At 42.8% G+C, this 17,538-nt stretch overlaps 1 protein-coding gene and 6 non-coding genes across 7 annotated transcripts; 6 read left to right on the forward strand and 1 right to left on the reverse strand.

Moving 5' to 3' along the window:
• Nucleotides 1-847: 847 nt before the first annotated feature.
• On the reverse strand, nucleotides 848-6,134 carry tm4sf5 (transmembrane 4 L six family member 5). The gene is made up of 5 exons (XM_067261646.1): nucleotides 5,501-6,134; nucleotides 4,047-4,127; nucleotides 3,396-3,538; nucleotides 2,255-2,447; nucleotides 848-1,325 (listed from the first exon to the last, which is right to left on the reverse strand). The coding sequence occupies exons 1-5, from the start codon at nucleotides 5,672-5,674 to the stop codon at nucleotides 1,308-1,310; spliced, it is 609 nt and encodes a 202-aa protein (XP_067117747.1). The 5' UTR covers nucleotides 5,675-6,134; the 3' UTR covers nucleotides 848-1,307.
• Nucleotides 6,135-8,941: 2,807 nt separating this feature from the next.
• Nucleotides 8,942-9,132, forward strand: LOC136932169 (U2 spliceosomal RNA). The gene has a single exon (XR_010874514.1). It is a non-coding gene; the product is annotated as a U2 spliceosomal RNA (small nuclear RNA).
• An 898-nt stretch (nucleotides 9,133-10,030) lies between these two features.
• LOC136968015 (U1 spliceosomal RNA) lies at nucleotides 10,031-10,194 on the forward strand. The gene has a single exon (XR_010879550.1). It is a non-coding gene; the product is annotated as a U1 spliceosomal RNA (small nuclear RNA).
• Nucleotides 10,195-12,037: 1,843 nt separating this feature from the next.
• Nucleotides 12,038-12,201, forward strand: LOC136932198 (U1 spliceosomal RNA). The gene has a single exon (XR_010874536.1). It is a non-coding gene; the product is annotated as a U1 spliceosomal RNA (small nuclear RNA).
• A 1,588-nt stretch (nucleotides 12,202-13,789) lies between these two features.
• On the forward strand, nucleotides 13,790-13,953 carry LOC136932317 (U1 spliceosomal RNA). Its single transcript, XR_010874611.1, has one exon. It is a non-coding gene; the product is annotated as a U1 spliceosomal RNA (small nuclear RNA).
• A 1,053-nt stretch (nucleotides 13,954-15,006) lies between these two features.
• Nucleotides 15,007-15,170, forward strand: LOC136932436 (U1 spliceosomal RNA). The gene has a single exon (XR_010874725.1). It is a non-coding gene; the product is annotated as a U1 spliceosomal RNA (small nuclear RNA).
• Nucleotides 15,171-16,772: 1,602 nt separating this feature from the next.
• On the forward strand, nucleotides 16,773-16,936 carry LOC136932453 (U1 spliceosomal RNA). The gene has a single exon (XR_010874741.1). It is a non-coding gene; the product is annotated as a U1 spliceosomal RNA (small nuclear RNA).
• Nucleotides 16,937-17,538: the final 602 nt, after the last annotated feature.

Here is a 17,538-nt window from a genome sequence, read left to right on the forward strand (position 1 = left end):
CATGAGAAGTAGCTCCGAACAGACCCACTGCACCTCCTCTTCTCTTTGTCCCCCTTTGCACTTTCTTTATTTTTTTATTTTTTTTGTTCTCTTTTCACATCTGTTTTCGTCCACCGCCGCGGTCTCATGCTCAGTGCGTCCAATCAGATTTGAGGTGTGCTGATCATAGGGTTTTCCTATTATACATTTTGCCAGCCCTGCACTTACTGATGACAGAGCTACGCTGAGCATTCCGAGCTGTATCTCTCACTCACCCTGTCTGGGCAAACATGCAGCCCTCTAGTCTGACTTGCTACTTGAGATGGCGTCTATATTTACTGTGCAGCGCGCCACATAGGGTGTTTATTTCCAAAGTTAGGTAACAATTACCACAAAGCTGCTCTATGGCAACAACAGATCAGAAACTTAACCTGGACTTAAAGTCCTTTGGACGTTGTTTTCACAGCTGCGTTGCATACAGTGACCACTGGGGGCGCCCTGACCCCACCCCGCCTCACAATCCTGTTAGTTCTGCATGTCTGCGTCTAATGGAAACTGGAAAAACCTTGCAAAAGCAGCGTCAGTGATTGACCCAGGACAGGTCAGTGGCTCTGCTTAAAGTCCCAAAGTTATTGAAGTGTATGATTAATTGTTCACCGTAGGGACATGGACCACTGAAGCTTTCTTTAAAATCGTGTTTTCCTGTTGCATAAGAGGGTTACAGCTTTATCGTATGGGTTCCTGTCAGTAATCCATCTGCATGCAGCCTTTGCTGCATCGGCCCCCTGATTCAGTCACCCAACCACAAGACAAGACCTCCACCTGTTATTATTAATCAGCTACTCTTCTGTTTTGGGGGGGGGGGGGGGCGGGTTTTATTCCAATCATCTTGTCCGATCATGAAAAAACAACATACAAAATATAATTTGACAGAGGCAAAGAAGTCACGTGATGTGAGAGTTCCGCTCCTGTGACGTACAGTAATAAGTAAGAGTACAGTAAGACTTGGAAAACGTTAATGTCCTATGCGAGGGCAATTTGAAGTACAGCACAAAAGTCAGTGTCTGGGTACTGGCTGACACTCTCAATAATACATACCGAAGGAGAATCAAACTTAATAATTCAACGACAGGGAAACACACAGAAGACAAGCTCACGCCGGACTCATAGGGTTACATCATACATTTGGAGATGTGAGGCGACCAATCTCTGTCAAGGCACTGGAGAAAGAACTGGAAAATGAAGACACACAGACGACACAGCGGCAGAGAAGATGATTGTAGGAAGCGTCTTGCTGAGGAGCCTTTATCTCCACCCTCCAGGTTCTCTTACAATCCACCCTCGTCCTGTAGAGTGGGGAGAGGAAAGAAAAAACTTAGTTTACAGTCTGATCTCACGATGTGGAACTCCAGACTTTCCCTGGTTAACATTCTATATTCTGTATTCTAATCTGTGGATTTCAAGTTCATTCCATTCCATCATAAACATCAGTGATGAGGGCAGTGAAGACCAATAGAAGATTTTTCTGCATATGAGTTGGTTCATCGGAGTTTAATATTAGAGTTAACGTTACATACCACTATATTGATACCGGATGTTCTGGTTTACACATTTGTCTCACTGAGTAAATGTGTACACACAGAAAGGAATGTGTTGAGGGGATGTGGAGGATCCGGTGATACATCAGACCTTAGTCCATGTGTATGGTCAACCAGCAGTTGAACATACATTTGGAGTTTAATCTTCAACTGGTAGGCCAATTTTGTTTGCTAAGTTAGACCTTTTGCAATGCCCAGTCATCAAATAATTTTTTTGCCAAATCATCAGATTGTCATGAGAGATTGATATAATTTCAGGTGTACGTCTACATAGAGTACTCTAAGCTTCCGCTTTACTCAATTAAACCAATACTGCAGTGCTGGCCTGCCACCCCGATCTCCTGCTCCACGCATCAACGTCCTCCGGGATTACTCCGGGAACTAAGTGAATCGAATCGGGGGGTCAGATGGCTGAGCGTTTAGGGAGTCGGGCTGATAATCAGAAGGTTGCTGGTTCAATTCCTGGCCGTGCAAAATGACGTTGTGTCCTTGGGCAAGGCACTTCACCCTACTTGGCTCGGGGAGAATGTCCCTGTACTTACTGTACGTCACCCTGGATAAGAGCGTCTGCTAAATGACTAAATGTAAATGAATCAACACAGCTCAAAACAACAACAAACCACCCCATAATTCACAACGTCCGGGCCGCCGTGGCGACGGCAGGGGTGATGTTTTACCTCCTTGCTTTCGCGGCAGTCCCCGCAGATGCAGCCCACGCATCCGTTGACGACCTGGATGCCGCAGAGAACGAGCTGCAGCAGGCCCAGGCACAGCGTGATGGCGAACAGGACGATGTGCCACAACGCCGCGTCCACGGGTTGGAGGCACAGGCTCCACAGGGTGTGGTCTACCAGGTAGCTGCTGTTTTGACTGGGGGGGGAGGGAGGGAGGGAGGGAGGGAGGGAGGGAGGGAGGGAGGGAGGGAGGGAGGGAGGGAGGGAGGGAGGGAGGGAGGGAGGGAGGGAGGGAGGGAGGGAGGGAGGGAGGGAGGGAGGGAGGGAGGGGGGGAGGGAGGGAGGGAGGGAGTAGTCAAAAGGAGGAAAGCCAGAGGTGACAGGTGAGATCCCACATTGGCGGGGCGGCCCTGTAGCTCACTGGGTGAGAACATTACCCAGTGACTGCTGCTGTGACTTCATGTCACCAACTCTACTCGAAATATTTGCGACAATGCATGGTGCACTTTAAACACTAAAGAACACTCATTTCATTTCTGTGCCTTATTTTATTTTCATTCTGACTATAAATTTATATATTTTTCTCATTGTACGGAGTAACTTTTTTAACTGTACACATGACAATAAATATCTTGAATCTTGAATTAAGGCTAATGCAGGCGAGATGAGGGAGAGGACTAGCTATTAGGGTCACATGTGTTGATGATCTGGTTACCAGGATGGTCTGCATGCCCCCACGTGTCAACCGATACTAATCTGAATCTGAATCTGAATCTGAATCAGAATGAGATTTATTCGCCATGAAAGTTTGCACAGACAAGGAATTTGCTTTGGCAGGAAGGTGCATACAATAAACATATACCTACAATTTAAATATGTGGACTATCTATACTAAGGGTACATAAACTAGCAGTACTAAGTGTACAGTAATACATCTCACTGTGTTTGAGGTGGTATCTGGGATCATGTGTGCTGCTCTGGTCTGACACTGCAGATACACACTCGGCCTAGTAGAGACGTCGGCTCCTCACGGTGAGGGCTGACCATGGTGTAGTGCGCCACCTACTGGCTGTTAAGATGTACTACACTTTCTATTATTGCAAGGCTGCTGCTGAGAGAGGGAGAGAAAGAGAGAGGCTTTTACCTTGGGGGGTTTTCAAAGGGGTATGTCCATTCCCCGTCAGCTGTCAGACACTTGGGTCCTATAGCCAGCCCTGCTGAGGACACACTGGTGCAGTAGATCGCTCCGATCACGCCAAACGCAGATGAGAAGACAGAGTTCAACATCTGCTCAACACACACACACATGCACACACGCACACACGCACACACACACACGTGCACACACACATGCACATGCACACACACACATGCACACACACACATGTGCACACACACATACACACGTATGCACACACACGTGCACACACACATGTGCACACACACATACACACGTATGCACACACACGTGCACACACACACATGCACACACAAACAGAGAGGGAGGGGGAGCATGTGTGAGAAAGAGGCTAGGGTAAGTACATGTAATGATGCATCATTGACACTATACTTACACACTATGTACACACTCTTTAATCATTATGGACTGACTGTGGTGTTCACACAAATTAAGCTGTCAAGCCAGACAATAGTGAAAAGAAACACTATTGTATCAACATGACTTAATGGTTACAATTTGAGGCAATAAACTATTCTGTTCTTATCGCCACTTTACATCCTGGTCTCAAAAGAAACTTCCTCCTTTCTCTAACGATCGACATGTGATTCTACTTACCCGGCAACGGTTGCCACAGCAACCTGCTCCACAGCAACCCTTGCCCCCGGCTCTGATAGCTGAGCAGCTGGGACACAGCATCTGGAATATTCCATACACACAGGATATTAACTTTATTAGTCCGGTCCTTGTTAATCACTGACATTACTAAGGTAACATACAGACTCTGGAGCCATTCTCGTTATTTGTTGTTGGTTATTAATTGTATAAACTTCAGGACGTTTATTGTTCTAGTTGAAGGGTCTTTAATTGCTTTCCAGTCTGTGTATGGGTGGGTGTGCCCCTGATTGTGTATGTGTGTGTGTGCATGTATCCCCTTATCTCCTAAGCCAATATTTGTGAATAGTGAATCCCATTTTCTCGTTCCAAAGTGCGAGGACTGTACAGGGCTCTTTATCCCTGTGCTGAGAGGTACTACTCTGAGGTACAAAAAAACGCCAGCTTGATGTACAAAGTTAAACTAGATTACAAACTAGATTATTCGCTTCTTATAAAATACAGGTACCAAAGGGGAGTCAGATGGCTGAGGGACGGTTAGGGAATTGGGCTATTACTCAGAAGGTTGCTGGTTCGATTCCTGGCCGTGCAAATGACGTTGTGTCCTTGGGCAAGGCACTTCACCCTACTTGCCTCGGGGGGAATGTCCCTGTACTTACTGTAAGTCGCTCTGGATAAGAGCGTCTGCTAAATGACTAAATGTGAATGACTATGGATACAGAAACTAAAGAGACATCCTAAAGTCTCAGGACCGCTACTGACTCAGAGATGGTGTCAGAAGAATCTGAACGGTTGTGGAAGTAAAGGTGTTTCCCTGTCGAGTTGACTTTGGCGAAACGTTAAGCTGTGAAGGACGCACCCTAAAGTGTAAACCACTCGAAAATGTAACGGTTAAACACAATTAAATAAAGATTTAGTTTTGAGTCTGGATTCACTCACTTCACTCTACTACTAACACTGAAGACAAGACTCAAGCACGCCTTATTAAGCCAGCTAAACAGGCTACTAAAGCATGAGAAACACACAGAGAGACAGATTAACAGAGAGGAAAACCAGATAGCCATACTAATTCCACCACCGTGTGTGCTCCAATACAGTACCTTTGCTTTCAAATAAACACACACACACACACCACTCACACACCACACTCACACTACACACACACTCACACATTCTGAGAGTGTGTGTGTATATGGGAGTCAGGTGGCTGAGCGGTTAGGGAAGCGGGCTTGTAATCAGAAGGTTGCCAGTTCGATTCCCGGCCGTGCCAGATTACGTTGTGTCCTTGGGCAAGGCACTTCACCCTACTTGCCTCGGGGAGAATGTCCCAGTACTTACTGTAAGTCGCTCTGGATAAGAGCGTCTGCTAAATGACTAAATGTAAATGTACCACACACACACCACTCACTCACACTACACTCACACGCACACACATTCTGAGAGTGTGTGTTACTTACAAAGAGGCCCCCCCCGATGAGGCCCCCCATCAGCCAGACCTGGAGGGAGATGTGGCTGTTCTCCTGGACCTCAGCGTTGGGGAAGAACAGCAGCAGGTTGGCGATCATGCAGCAGAAGGCGGAGGGCAGCAAGATCAGGCCCACAAGGCGGGCACATTTCCCCGTACAGCACATGCTCTCCTCCTCTTGTCTTTAGTTTTTTCTTTTGTGTTTCTTGCTGTAGTTCAGCAAGAAGAAGTAGTTCCCTCTTCTTCTCAAACTTTCTCTGCTTCCCTCTCTCTATTCCTCTTTCCTCAGTCCCCCTCACACAAGCTACCACAAAGTTGCTATACTCAACCGAGTCACAAATGTTAAGTTAAAAAAACACGTAGTAAGTAAAAAGAAACACCAAAAATAAACGGGAAAAAGTGCTCTGGTAAGGTGAAGATAAAGAACGACACCCGTTGACCGACCAAAGTGTGATCTGAGGGAGAGAGACCGCTCACCACTCTCAGCCGAAAGACAAACAGAGTCAGTCACACACAACAGCAGGACGGTGTTAGAGGTGATGTGACTCAGAAAGTTCCTCGACGACTGGAGTGCTACACCAACCCTAACAGCCGCGATACTGTAAAATAATATGTCCTCTTTGTATCGAACTCCCTACAAGTGGACAGGGGGGGCCCTATGGAAGACGAGAGAATTAATCTAGATATCCAGAATGCCCTTTGGTGCCTGTTCATACAATATACACACCTATATTAATGACTGACGTTTATGGTCTGCAAACAAATCATGCGCAGGGAGGGGAGTCCCTTCCCAACCTAATAAGGTATTTTTTGACCAAACTAAACTGCAAAGGACATGAAAGAAGTGGAGACTAAAACAGTGTAGAGTCAGGGACACATTTAGATGATGAATACATACCAGACCCAGAAATACACTGGATCTACTGAGGAGATCAAATGTTTGTTGTTTTCAAAATGTCCCCTTTCATAAAGTTGTAATGCTGGTGATATGACTTTATTGGTGTCAAAGTGCTGGAGAAAGGCCTAATGAAGCAAGGTCTAATGTTACACTAAACTTGATTGCACTGATCATCTGCATACTGGGCCAGACTCCAGAAGAACTTAAAGGTGTGAATTCCTTAAGCTTCACTTCAGCAGACCATGTCATTTCAGAATCAAATGTGTTGTACTTCCATCCATGTGACCTGTGTCCAACATTCCATCCTTCTCTCATTGAAACCAATTGTCTAAAATGTAATCCTTTGTCTGATTATATAGGGAGATACATACAGGTAAACTCCCATGTTTACCAAATACAGGTAAACATGGGAGTTTTAGCCAGCACAGTAATACAGGAGAGACACACAACTTCTCACCTCCCAACCCCCCCTAAACTTCCCTCACAAATTGACTAAATACCGAGATACACTTATGGATATGTGGATAAACATGTTTTTAATGGAAATTGTACACTTGAGGTCTTGCAGGATGCTTTTCCTGACCTCTGGGGTCATTGCTGATGAACGACGCCCTCGTTTTTTGCATCAAGACTGTGAGTAGGCTACAGTTTATAAATGCCATATACTGTAAATCTTGACCTATAACCTTTATTCTATACATGGATTTTGTTTTCCAAGTCGTACAGTGATTAGCCTCAAGGTGTATGTACTTTAGCTAGGTGTGTGGCTAATCGTCAAATAGAAAGTTTTTCGTCAGAACGATGTGCTGTTAATTGTTTCACAAAAATATATCCTAGCCTACTTTAATGTTATCACTGGTATGTGCTAGCCTACGTAGAATAAACTGCGTTCTGTTGAATATGCAAATTTCGGACTAATTTTTAGGAGTGGTGGAGGTGCTTCAATCGGGCTCTCGCTATAGCGGATTGATCCAAGTAATTCGGAAAGCAAAAACAAGCATACCTGTCCACTCGCTGAATGATGAACCTGTCGACTCGCTGGATGATACTACGCCTACCAAACTAGTCTAAAGGTATTTTGCTCAGTTTTTGTCAGTCTCTTAGGCTACTTGTATCTACTTCACCAATGTTACATTTGTTTATCCACCTGGCCGTTCAGTTCTATGGCATGACACCTCCCGTTCATTTTTCATCGCAAATCTTTTTGCCAATGGCACTGACTCAGGCTGTTGTTGTTTGCTTGCCCACCGTAGCCTACAGTCCGTGCTTCTCTTTTTAGAAAATGCATGACGAGGTATGTCTGTTAACGTGTGTTGATGTTTACAGTCATGTCAACTATGGCTAGTACATATGTTATTATTGTTTGTTTGATGAAGGCCTTAAGACACGTTGGTTTTGTTTTACCGTGGCCTGTGTGTTCCAGGCCTAGCCCACATATCTTATCGAACAACTCGATGCGCGTCACTGCAAATGTTTCCCATAGTTGGCCGAAGGAAGACTAATTGAAAAATATAGTAGTTATTTGTCAAGTAGAGAAAGGTACATAGATTTTATTTCTTGCTAAATGTTTGTTTAGCCACAAGGCCTGTCAAATAGGCCTAGCGCCACATGTTTCAAGATGCGAGTTGGCTAACGTCGAACAGCACGCCACGTTTTCGCAAATTACTGTCGAATTTAGATTGAGAAAATTGTCTTATTTAATGCCAATTCTCCCTAATGTTAATATATTGGGCGAAACTTTAGCCCGCTCGCTGTAGTCTAAACTCCAGTCCTACTTCCATGTGTTTTCTTAGCTTTTAGCTTGTGCGCACTTTCAACATTCTTTTTTTTTGGGTAGTTCACAAACTCTCCTGAGCGTCTGCGTCAAACTAAAAGGCAAAATGTTAACTGAAAGGTAATTAAGTGATGTGATTTTGCACTTCAGCTCTTTGTCCACTTTTGCGGAAAAGGATTCAGAGCATATGGGTCTTTCAGGGATATCGTGTTGATTGCCAGATAAACCAGAATTGGTTTATTATATGCTTAAGTGTGACAGACTTGAGATGTTGCGGGTAGGTGGTTAGCCTGTGTGGGGCATGTTCAGGTCAAGGTTGCAGTTAAACATTATGTCCAGCAGATGGCATGGTTTTGCCAGAGCCAGTTCTCGTGGATGTTCTTTGTTCTTTCGTAATGTATCAGGGTCTCAAAGGTCTCAATACCGCAGAAATTGGCCTACAAAACATTTTCTTAATACTTAACCGTACATGTAGGCTATTTGGCTGGTTGTTTCTCGAACATCAACTGCCCGTATTTTGTATAGTTGTATCCTTCATTTCCAATTGGAGGGACGTGTACCACGTGACAGTCACCACGTTTTGACTAAAGTATCAAATAAACTCGGAAACTAAACATTTATGAATGCAGTTGTGCACTTTGCTAATCGTGTTTTTTAACGCCGTGTTGGTCTTTAACGGGGTATATATATGTAGCTCACTAAACTCTTATAGTATATGCCGTTCCTGAGGATGACTCCAGTCTCTCGAGTGGCAAACCGGTATCGCTTCTCGGCCTTTTGGCTAAGATCAAGTGTAGTATCTGTTCTTATCAGTTTAATATCTGATACGTCCCCTACCCGGGGACCATATATTAAATTGATTTTTGGAACAGGGAGATGGAATAGGGGCTTGCTCCGTCCACTCCACGCATCGACCTGGTATTGCAGTACCTCCAGGAACGGTGCACTTCCCTCCCGGGAAATCACTGTGTGAAATGGTAATTCATTAGCAGGCGAGCGCAGCTGTCAAATGCTTACGTTGAAATCTGTTCGCTATAACGTCATCCTTTTTGGAACATTGATGACTTGATCCTTCTATTTAAATAACCGAACTAGTACATTTACATTTATTCATTTCATTTGATGTAGGCTGTGAATGTGTCTGAGCTTACGTTTGTTGTGTGGCATAGCTCAAATAGATCGACTTCCAAAATGTGATTAAACAAGCAAACTACTAGTATGTGTTTTTCTAAAAGCGGCTGCACAGAAAGCTAATATTTAAGATGGTCTAATTCTAAATTGTATGTTCATTTCTATTTTGTCATTTCATAATTTGTTCAAATATTTCAAGTTAATGTCACAAAGATTGATATAGAAAATTATTATGTGAGACTGGATTTGAAATGTAAAACGTACGTAGTCTCTTTAGCTGCTGTGGGGTCTCTTTCGCCCCCACCCCTCTGAGCACAGCACATGCGCAGACTGTATTCTAGGCTCAGTGTTCGTTAGAATTATACAATTCATTCCATGATCACTGAATATTATGTGATGTGAAGAGAATAATATATTGTTTGTGCCTGTGACAATGATTTGTGCAATGCTTTTGATGAAGGAGTTTTGACTGGATCTTAAATATGGTGCTATATTACAGACAATAGTATTACTGTAGTCTGAAATGCATTGTGGGAAAATATTGGAACATAAACTGGTATTTCTTACAACATTTCATGTGTAAATTGAGTTTCTCATAACTGGAAGGAATGTTTATTTGTGGAAGTTTCTAAATTGGACCTCTTCGTAGCAATATTCCTTACCAGTACTGTGTAGTGTATGCAGTGAAACGACTTCCCCACGTTGACCGTGTACAACTCATACTTACCTGGCAGGGGAGACACCATGATCATGAAGGTGGTTCACCCAGGGCGAGGCTCAGCCATTGCACTCCGGTTGTGCTGACCCCTGCGAATTCCCCAAATGTGGGAATCTCGACTGCATAATTTCTGGTAGTGGGGGACTGCGTTCGCGCTCTCCCCTGATAAACTGTGAAATGACAATGATGTGAACATGACAAGTTGACTTCTCCCCCCTGATCAGCTCAGATTGGTACAGATGTGATCTTACTTATATAACTGCATTTGTTAGCCAGTCTAATGTATAATAGTTGCTAGTCTATCATTACCCTTAGTCTATATTGATGTTCTTACCTTGCTTTTATAATGATGACATTTGCTTCAAATGTAAGTGCATTACAAATAAAATGTATTATTATTAGTCGAACACAAAATGATTGCTTAGCTTTTATGTGGATCAGTCTCCATGTGTTCTATTAGTTTGTCACAGTTATTCTGACTTTGTGCCACAAGATGGCGGTCTGGCTCTGCGTAGTTTAGTCACTGACTATTTGGATTGACTCATTTATTCTCCTTAACTTTTGATTGCATGTGGATGTCATAACTTTTCAAAATAGGGAATCTAGGCTGCTGGTGTTTCTGAGTCTCATGACGAATGCGAGCCCTGAAGTTTAAATCGCCAATTTATCTTTACAAGTGTTGCTGCTATATGTAGTTACCATGTAAACTAGCCCATACCTTGACAACGTCCAGCCTTGAGATTGTTTGTATCTGCAACTTGAGTCAAGGTTTGGCAACGTTCTATTTCGCCACCGCTTCAAACAACGAAGAAAAAAACATTGTGTTAATCCCTAATTTGAAAAGAAAGCTATTGACTACTTTTTGATTCATTCTTTCAATCTAACAAAACAATACTGTACCGACAACTGGCGTATAACTTTACAGATCGGCAAGTCGACATGATTGGAAGTCTACGGTTGAATTTTACGATCTAATTGGGGGTCTATAGTCAGAACACGCGTAACAGTCTACAGTCAATGTAGATTTTGCCCTACTGACTCAACCATGTGAATTATGTAGACCTACTAGAAGGGGACAGTTTGCATTGCTCCCTCCTGTATTACTGTCCAGACATCCAGATGGTAGAAGACATAACTTTTGTTTTGTATTCAGGCATGGAGGTATGGCCTAATGCAGTGGTTCTCAACCCTGGTCCTCAAGTACCCCCTGTCCTGCATGTTTGAGATATTTCCCTGTTCCAACACACCCGATTCAAATGAATGGTCGTTAGCAGGCTTCTGCATAACTAGATAACGGCCCATTCATTTGAATCAGGTGTGTTGGAGCAGGGAAACATCTAAAACATGCAGGACAGGGGGTACTTGAGGACCAGGGTTGAGAACCACTGGCCTAATGTACTGCGTCAATGAAACTGTTCCCAATATAGATAGACCTAAAATACTTCAAGTAGCTAATTTAGTGGGATGACAGCTGTAAAGTTAATTCCGATGATGTCGCGGGTAAATGTGTTATCTGAAGTGGGGCTTAAGCCCTCCGTTACGTTTGGGGTTTTCAGTTATACTAGTCCTGTGTTGGTTGCAGGTACTGCAGCCAGCGAATGTCTGCTGCTGGTTTCTTTCACGTCCTCGTCAGTTATTCCACGATAAATGTGAACGAGCTGTTCCATCCCTTTTAATTAATATCCTGCCACACGGAAGGACCAGCATATGATATGAAGGCACGTTTATGAGTTTAGACTAAGTGAGAACTTTGACAAATACATGCATCTATATTACAGTATTTTCTGTAAATGTACTGCAATGCATCATGGGAACACATAGTAGAACTACATTTGTTTTTTAAATGTTGCTACAAGCTTTTATTTTGAAGGTTATTCATGTTGTATAAGCGATTGTTTTGATTCCACTTTTCACATGCTCAAGGGAAAGTCACCATAATGTATTCAATCACCATGACTGTGTAGTGTATGCAGTGAAACGACTTCCCCACGTTGACCGTGTACAACTCATACTTACCTGGCAGGGGAGACACCATGATCATGAAGGTGGTTCACCCAGGGCGAGGCTCAGCCATTGCACTCCGGTTGTGCTGACCCCTGCGAATTTCTCAAATGTGGAAATCTCGACTGCATAATTTGTGGTAGTGGGGGACTGCGTTCGCGCTCTCCCCTGATAAATTGTGAAATGACAATGATGCGAACATGACTAGTCTATATACTTAAAGCTTCCTTAATCAGCTCAGATTGTTAGTTGTTATCTTGCGTTAAGGAACAACTGCATTTGTTAGACTAGCCGCTAATATACATTAAACTGGCTAGCATTACCCTTAGTCTAACACTAATGATTTCTTAGCTTTTTTGTGGATCAGTCTCCATGTGTTCGTTTGTTTGTCACACAGTAATGTTCACTTTGTGCCACGAGATGGCGATCTGGCTCTGCAGGGTTTAGTCACTGACTGACTAATTAGACTTACACATTTACTCCAGACAGCTAGCTCTCAACTCAGCAGAAAACGTACCTCCGTATGCCTGCGCCTCGTCCATTAATTGTGTATAGCGGGACAAGTTATCTCTTCTCAGCGTGAGAAATACAAGGTGTTGTGTGAGAACGTGTGAAATGGTTGAAATGCGCGAGTCTCATGGCGAATGCGTGAGACTCGAGAGCCCTGAAGTTTAGATTGTCAATTTACCTTTCAAGATGCGTTTTTTCACCTAATTACGGAGCAGTTTACAAATGTTTCTGCTACATGTAGTTGCCATGTAAGCTAGCCCATACTGTCACAACTTCGTCTTGAGTTTGTTTACATCTGCAACTTGATTCAAGATTTGGCAACGATACAAGAACAACGTTCTATTTCGCCACCGCTACAAACATCGAAGAAACATTGCGTTGATCACTAATTTGAAAAGAAAGCTATTGACTGCTTTTTGACTTTGTACAAGCATTCATTATTCAGTCTTTAAAAATACTGTACCTGCGTATAACTTCCGTTAGAGTAAAATATAGATGTGCAAGTCGACATACGATAGGAAGTCTACAGTCGAATTCTACAATCCGATTAGAAGTCTATAGTCAGAACGCTACTGTCCAGACATCCAGTTGGTAGTAGACAACTGTTTTTTATTCAGGCATGAAATATGGCCTGATGTACTCTGTTCTCAAAACTGTTCCCAATATAGATGCACCTAAAATACTCCAAGTAACTAATTTAGTGGGATGAAAACTGTAACGTTCATTCCTGTGATGTCGTGGGTAAATGTTTTATCTGAAGTGGGGCTTCGGTCTTCAGCCCTCCGTTACGTTTGGGGTTTTCAGTCATACTCCCCGTGTTGGTTGCAGGTACTGCAGCCAGCGAATGTCCCTGCTGCTGGTTTCTTTCACGTCCTCGTCAGTTATGCCACGATAAATGTGAACGAGCTGTTCCATCCCTTTTAATTAATATCCTGCCACACTGAAGGACCAGCATATGATATGAATGTACGTTTATACCAAGTTAAAACTTTGACAAATACATGTATCTATATTATTACAATATTTTCTGTAAATGTACTGCAATGCATCATGGGAACACGTAGTAGAGCTACGTTTAATTTGTAAATGTTGCCAACCTTTTATTTTGAAGGTTGTTCATGCTGTAATAGCGACTGTTTTGATTACACTTTTCACATGCTCAACGGAACGTCACCATAATGTATTCAATCACCATGACTGTGTAGTGTATGCAGTGAAACGACTTCCCCACGTTGACCGTGTACAACTCATACTTACCTGGCAGGGGAGACACCATGATCATGAAGGTGGTTCACCCAGGGCGAGGCTCAGCCATTGCACTCCGGTTGTGCTGACCCCTGCGAATTTCTCAAATGTGGAAATCTCGACTGCATAATTTGTGGTAGTGGGGGACTGCGTTCGCGCTCTCCCCTGATAAATTGTGAAATGACAATGATGCGAACATGACTAGTCTATATGTTTAAAGCTTCCCTAATTAGCTCAGGTTAGTTATCTTGCGTTAAGGAACAACTGCATTTGTTAGACTGGCAGCTATTATACATTAAACTGGCTAGCATTACCCTTAGTCTAACACAAATGATTGCTAACCTTTTTTGTGGATCAGTTTCCATGTGTTCGTTTGTTTGTCACACAGTAATGTTCACTTTGTGCCACGAGATGGCGATCTGGCTCTGCAGGGTTTAGTCACTGACTGACTAATTAGACTTACACATTTACTCCAGACAGCTAGCTCTCAACTCAGCAGAAAACGTACCTCCGTATGCCTGCGCCTCGTCCATTAATTGTATATAGCGGGACAAGTTATCTCTTCTCAGCGTGAGAAATACAAGGTGTTGTGTGAGAACGTGTGAAATGGTTGAAATGCGCGAGTCTCGTGGCGAATACGTGAGACTCGAGAGTCCTGAAGTTTAGATTGACAATTTACCTTTTTAAGATGCGTTTTTTCACCTAATTACGGAGCAGTTTACAAATGTTGCTGCTACATGTAGTTGCCATGTAAACTAGCCCATACCGTTACAAGTTCCAGCCTTGAGATTGTTTACATCTGCAACTTGATTCAAGATTTGGCACCGACACGAGCACGACGTTCTATTTTGCGATAAATGTGATAGAGCCTTTCCATCCCTTTTTAATTAATATCCTACCACACAGAAGGACCAGCATATGATATTAATGCACGTTTATGAGTTTAGATTACGTGAGAACTTTGACAAATGCATATAATTACATATTACAGTATTTTCCGTAAATGTACTGCAATGCATCATGGGAACACGTAGTACAGCTACGTTTAATTTGTAAATGTTGCCACAAGCTTTTATTTTGAAGGTTTTTCATGTTGTTATAGCGATTGTTTTGATTCCACTCTTCACATGCTCAACGGAAAGTCACCATAATGTATTCAATCACCATGACTGTGTAATGTATGCAGTGAAACGACTTCCCCACGTTGACCGTGTACAACTCATACTTACCTGGCAGGGGAGACACCATGATCATGAAGGTGGTTCACCCAGGGCGAGGCTCAGCCATTGCACTCCGGTTGTGCTGACCCCTGCGAATTTCTCAAATGTGGAAATCTCGACTGCATAATTTGTGGTAGTGGGGGACTGCGTTCGCGCTCTCCCCTGATAAACTGTTAAATAACAATGATGCGAACATGACAGTCGTAGATATGCTTCTCTCCTGATCAGCTCAGATTGTTGTTATCTTGTCTTAAAACAACAACTTCATTTGTTAGACTAGCAGCAAGTATAAATTACACTGACGATTATTACCCTTAGTCTAACACGAATGATTGCTTAGTTTTTAGGTGGATCAGTCTCCATGTGTTAAGTTTGTCACAGTAATTTTCACAATTAAATGTTGCCACGAGATGGCGGTCTGGCTCTGCGGAGTTTAGTCACTGACTGACCTGTTAAGACCGACAGATTTACTCTCATTTACTTTTGATTGCATGTGGATGTCATAACTTTTCAAACTAGTAAATCTAGTTTCAGAGGGGGTGTTTCTGATTTGAGTCTCACGGCGAATGCGTGAGACTTGAGTCCTGAAGTTTAAATCGTCAATTTACATTTCAAGATGCATTTTTTCACTTAATGGTGGAGCTCTTTACAAATGTCGCTGCTACATGTAGTTCTATGTAAGGTAGCCTACACCTTTACAACTTCCAGCCTTGAGATTATTTACATCTGCAACTTGATTCAAGATGTGAAACCGACAGGAGCACAACGTTCTATTTCGCCTCCGCTACAAACAGACAAAAACATCGCGTTGATCCTTAATTTGGAAAGAAGCCTTTTGACTACTTTTAAACTGTGTATAAGCATTCGTTATTTTATTCTTACTATAAATACTGTACTGTCAACCCGCGTGTGATTTCCACCAGAGTAAAATATAGATGTGCAAGTCGACATAATTGGAAGTCTACAGTCAGAACACGTAACAGTCTACAGTCATATATTTTCCCTACTGACTCGAAATCATATGTGAATTATGTAGGGACTGTTCAGTGCTCCTTCCTGTATTACTGTCCAGACATCCAGATGGTAAAAGACACAACTGTTTTGTTTTTGTATCCCGGCATGAAATATGGCTTAATGTACTCTGTTCTCCCAACTTTCAATGAAACTGTTCCCAATATAGATGCACCTAAAATACTCAAGTAGTTAGCTCATTTAGTGGGATGGGAAACTGTAACGTTCATTCCGGTGATGTCGCGGGTAAATGTGTTCTCTGAAGCGTGGCTTCGGTCTTCAGTCCTCCGTTACGTTTGTGGTTTTCAGTCATACTCCCCGTGTTGGTTGCAGGTACTGCAGCCAGAGAATGTCCCTACTGCTAGTTTCTTTCACGTCCTCGTCAGTTATGCCACGATAAATGTGAACGAGCTGTTCCATCCCTTTTAATTAATATCCCGCCACACTGAAGGACCAGCATATGATATGAATGTACGTTTATACCAAGTTAAAAGTTTGACAAATACATGTATCCATATTATTACAGTATTTGCTTTAAATTTACAGCAATGCATCATGGGAACATGTAGTAGTAGAGCTACGTTTATTTTTTTAAATGTTGCCACAACCTTTTATTTTGAAGGTCATGTTGTAATAGCGATTGTTTTGATACCACTTTACACATGCTTAACGGAAAGTCACCCTGATGTATTCAATCACCATGACTGTGTAATGTATGCAGTGAAACGACTTCCCCACGTTGACCGTGTACAACTCATACTTACCTGGCAGGGGAGACACCATGATCATGAAGGTGGTTCACCCAGGGCGAGGCTCAGCCATTGCACTCCGGTTGTGCTGACCCCTGCGAATTTCTCAAATGTGGAAATCTCGACTGCATAATTTGTGGTAGTGGGGGACTGCGTTCGCGCTCTCCCCTGATAAACTGTTAAATAACAATGATGCGAACATGACAGTCGTCGATATGCTTCTCTCTCTAATTTGGAAAGAAAGCTTTTGACTACTTTTAAACTGTTTGTAAGCATTCGTTATTTTATTCTTACTATAATTACTGTACTGCCAACCCGCGTGTGACTTCCACCAGAGTAAAATATAGATGTGCAAGTCGACATAATTGGAAGTCTACAGTCAGAACACGTAACAGTCTACAGTCATATATTTTCCCTACTGACTCGAAATCATATGTGAATTATGTAGGGACTGTTCAGTGCTCCTTCCTGTATTACTGTCCAGACATCCAGATGGTAAAAGACACAACTGTTTTGTTTTTGTATCCCGGCATGAAATATGGCTTAATGTACTCTGTTCTCCCAACTTTCAATGAAACTGTTCCCAATATAGATGCACCTAAAATACTCAAGTAGTTAGCTCATTTAGTGGGATGGGAAACTGTAACGTTCATTCCGGTGATGTCGCGGGTAAATGTGTTCTCTGAAGCGTGGCTTCGGTCTTCAGTCCTCCGTTACGTTTGTGGTTTTCAGTCATACTCCCCGTGTTGGTTGCAGGTACTGCAGCCAGAGAA

Source organism: Osmerus mordax, chromosome 23 (assembly GCF_038355195.1).
Source record: "Osmerus mordax isolate fOsmMor3 chromosome 23, fOsmMor3.pri, whole genome shotgun sequence".
Lineage (NCBI taxonomy): Eukaryota > Metazoa > Chordata > Actinopteri > Osmeriformes > Osmeridae > Osmerus > Osmerus mordax.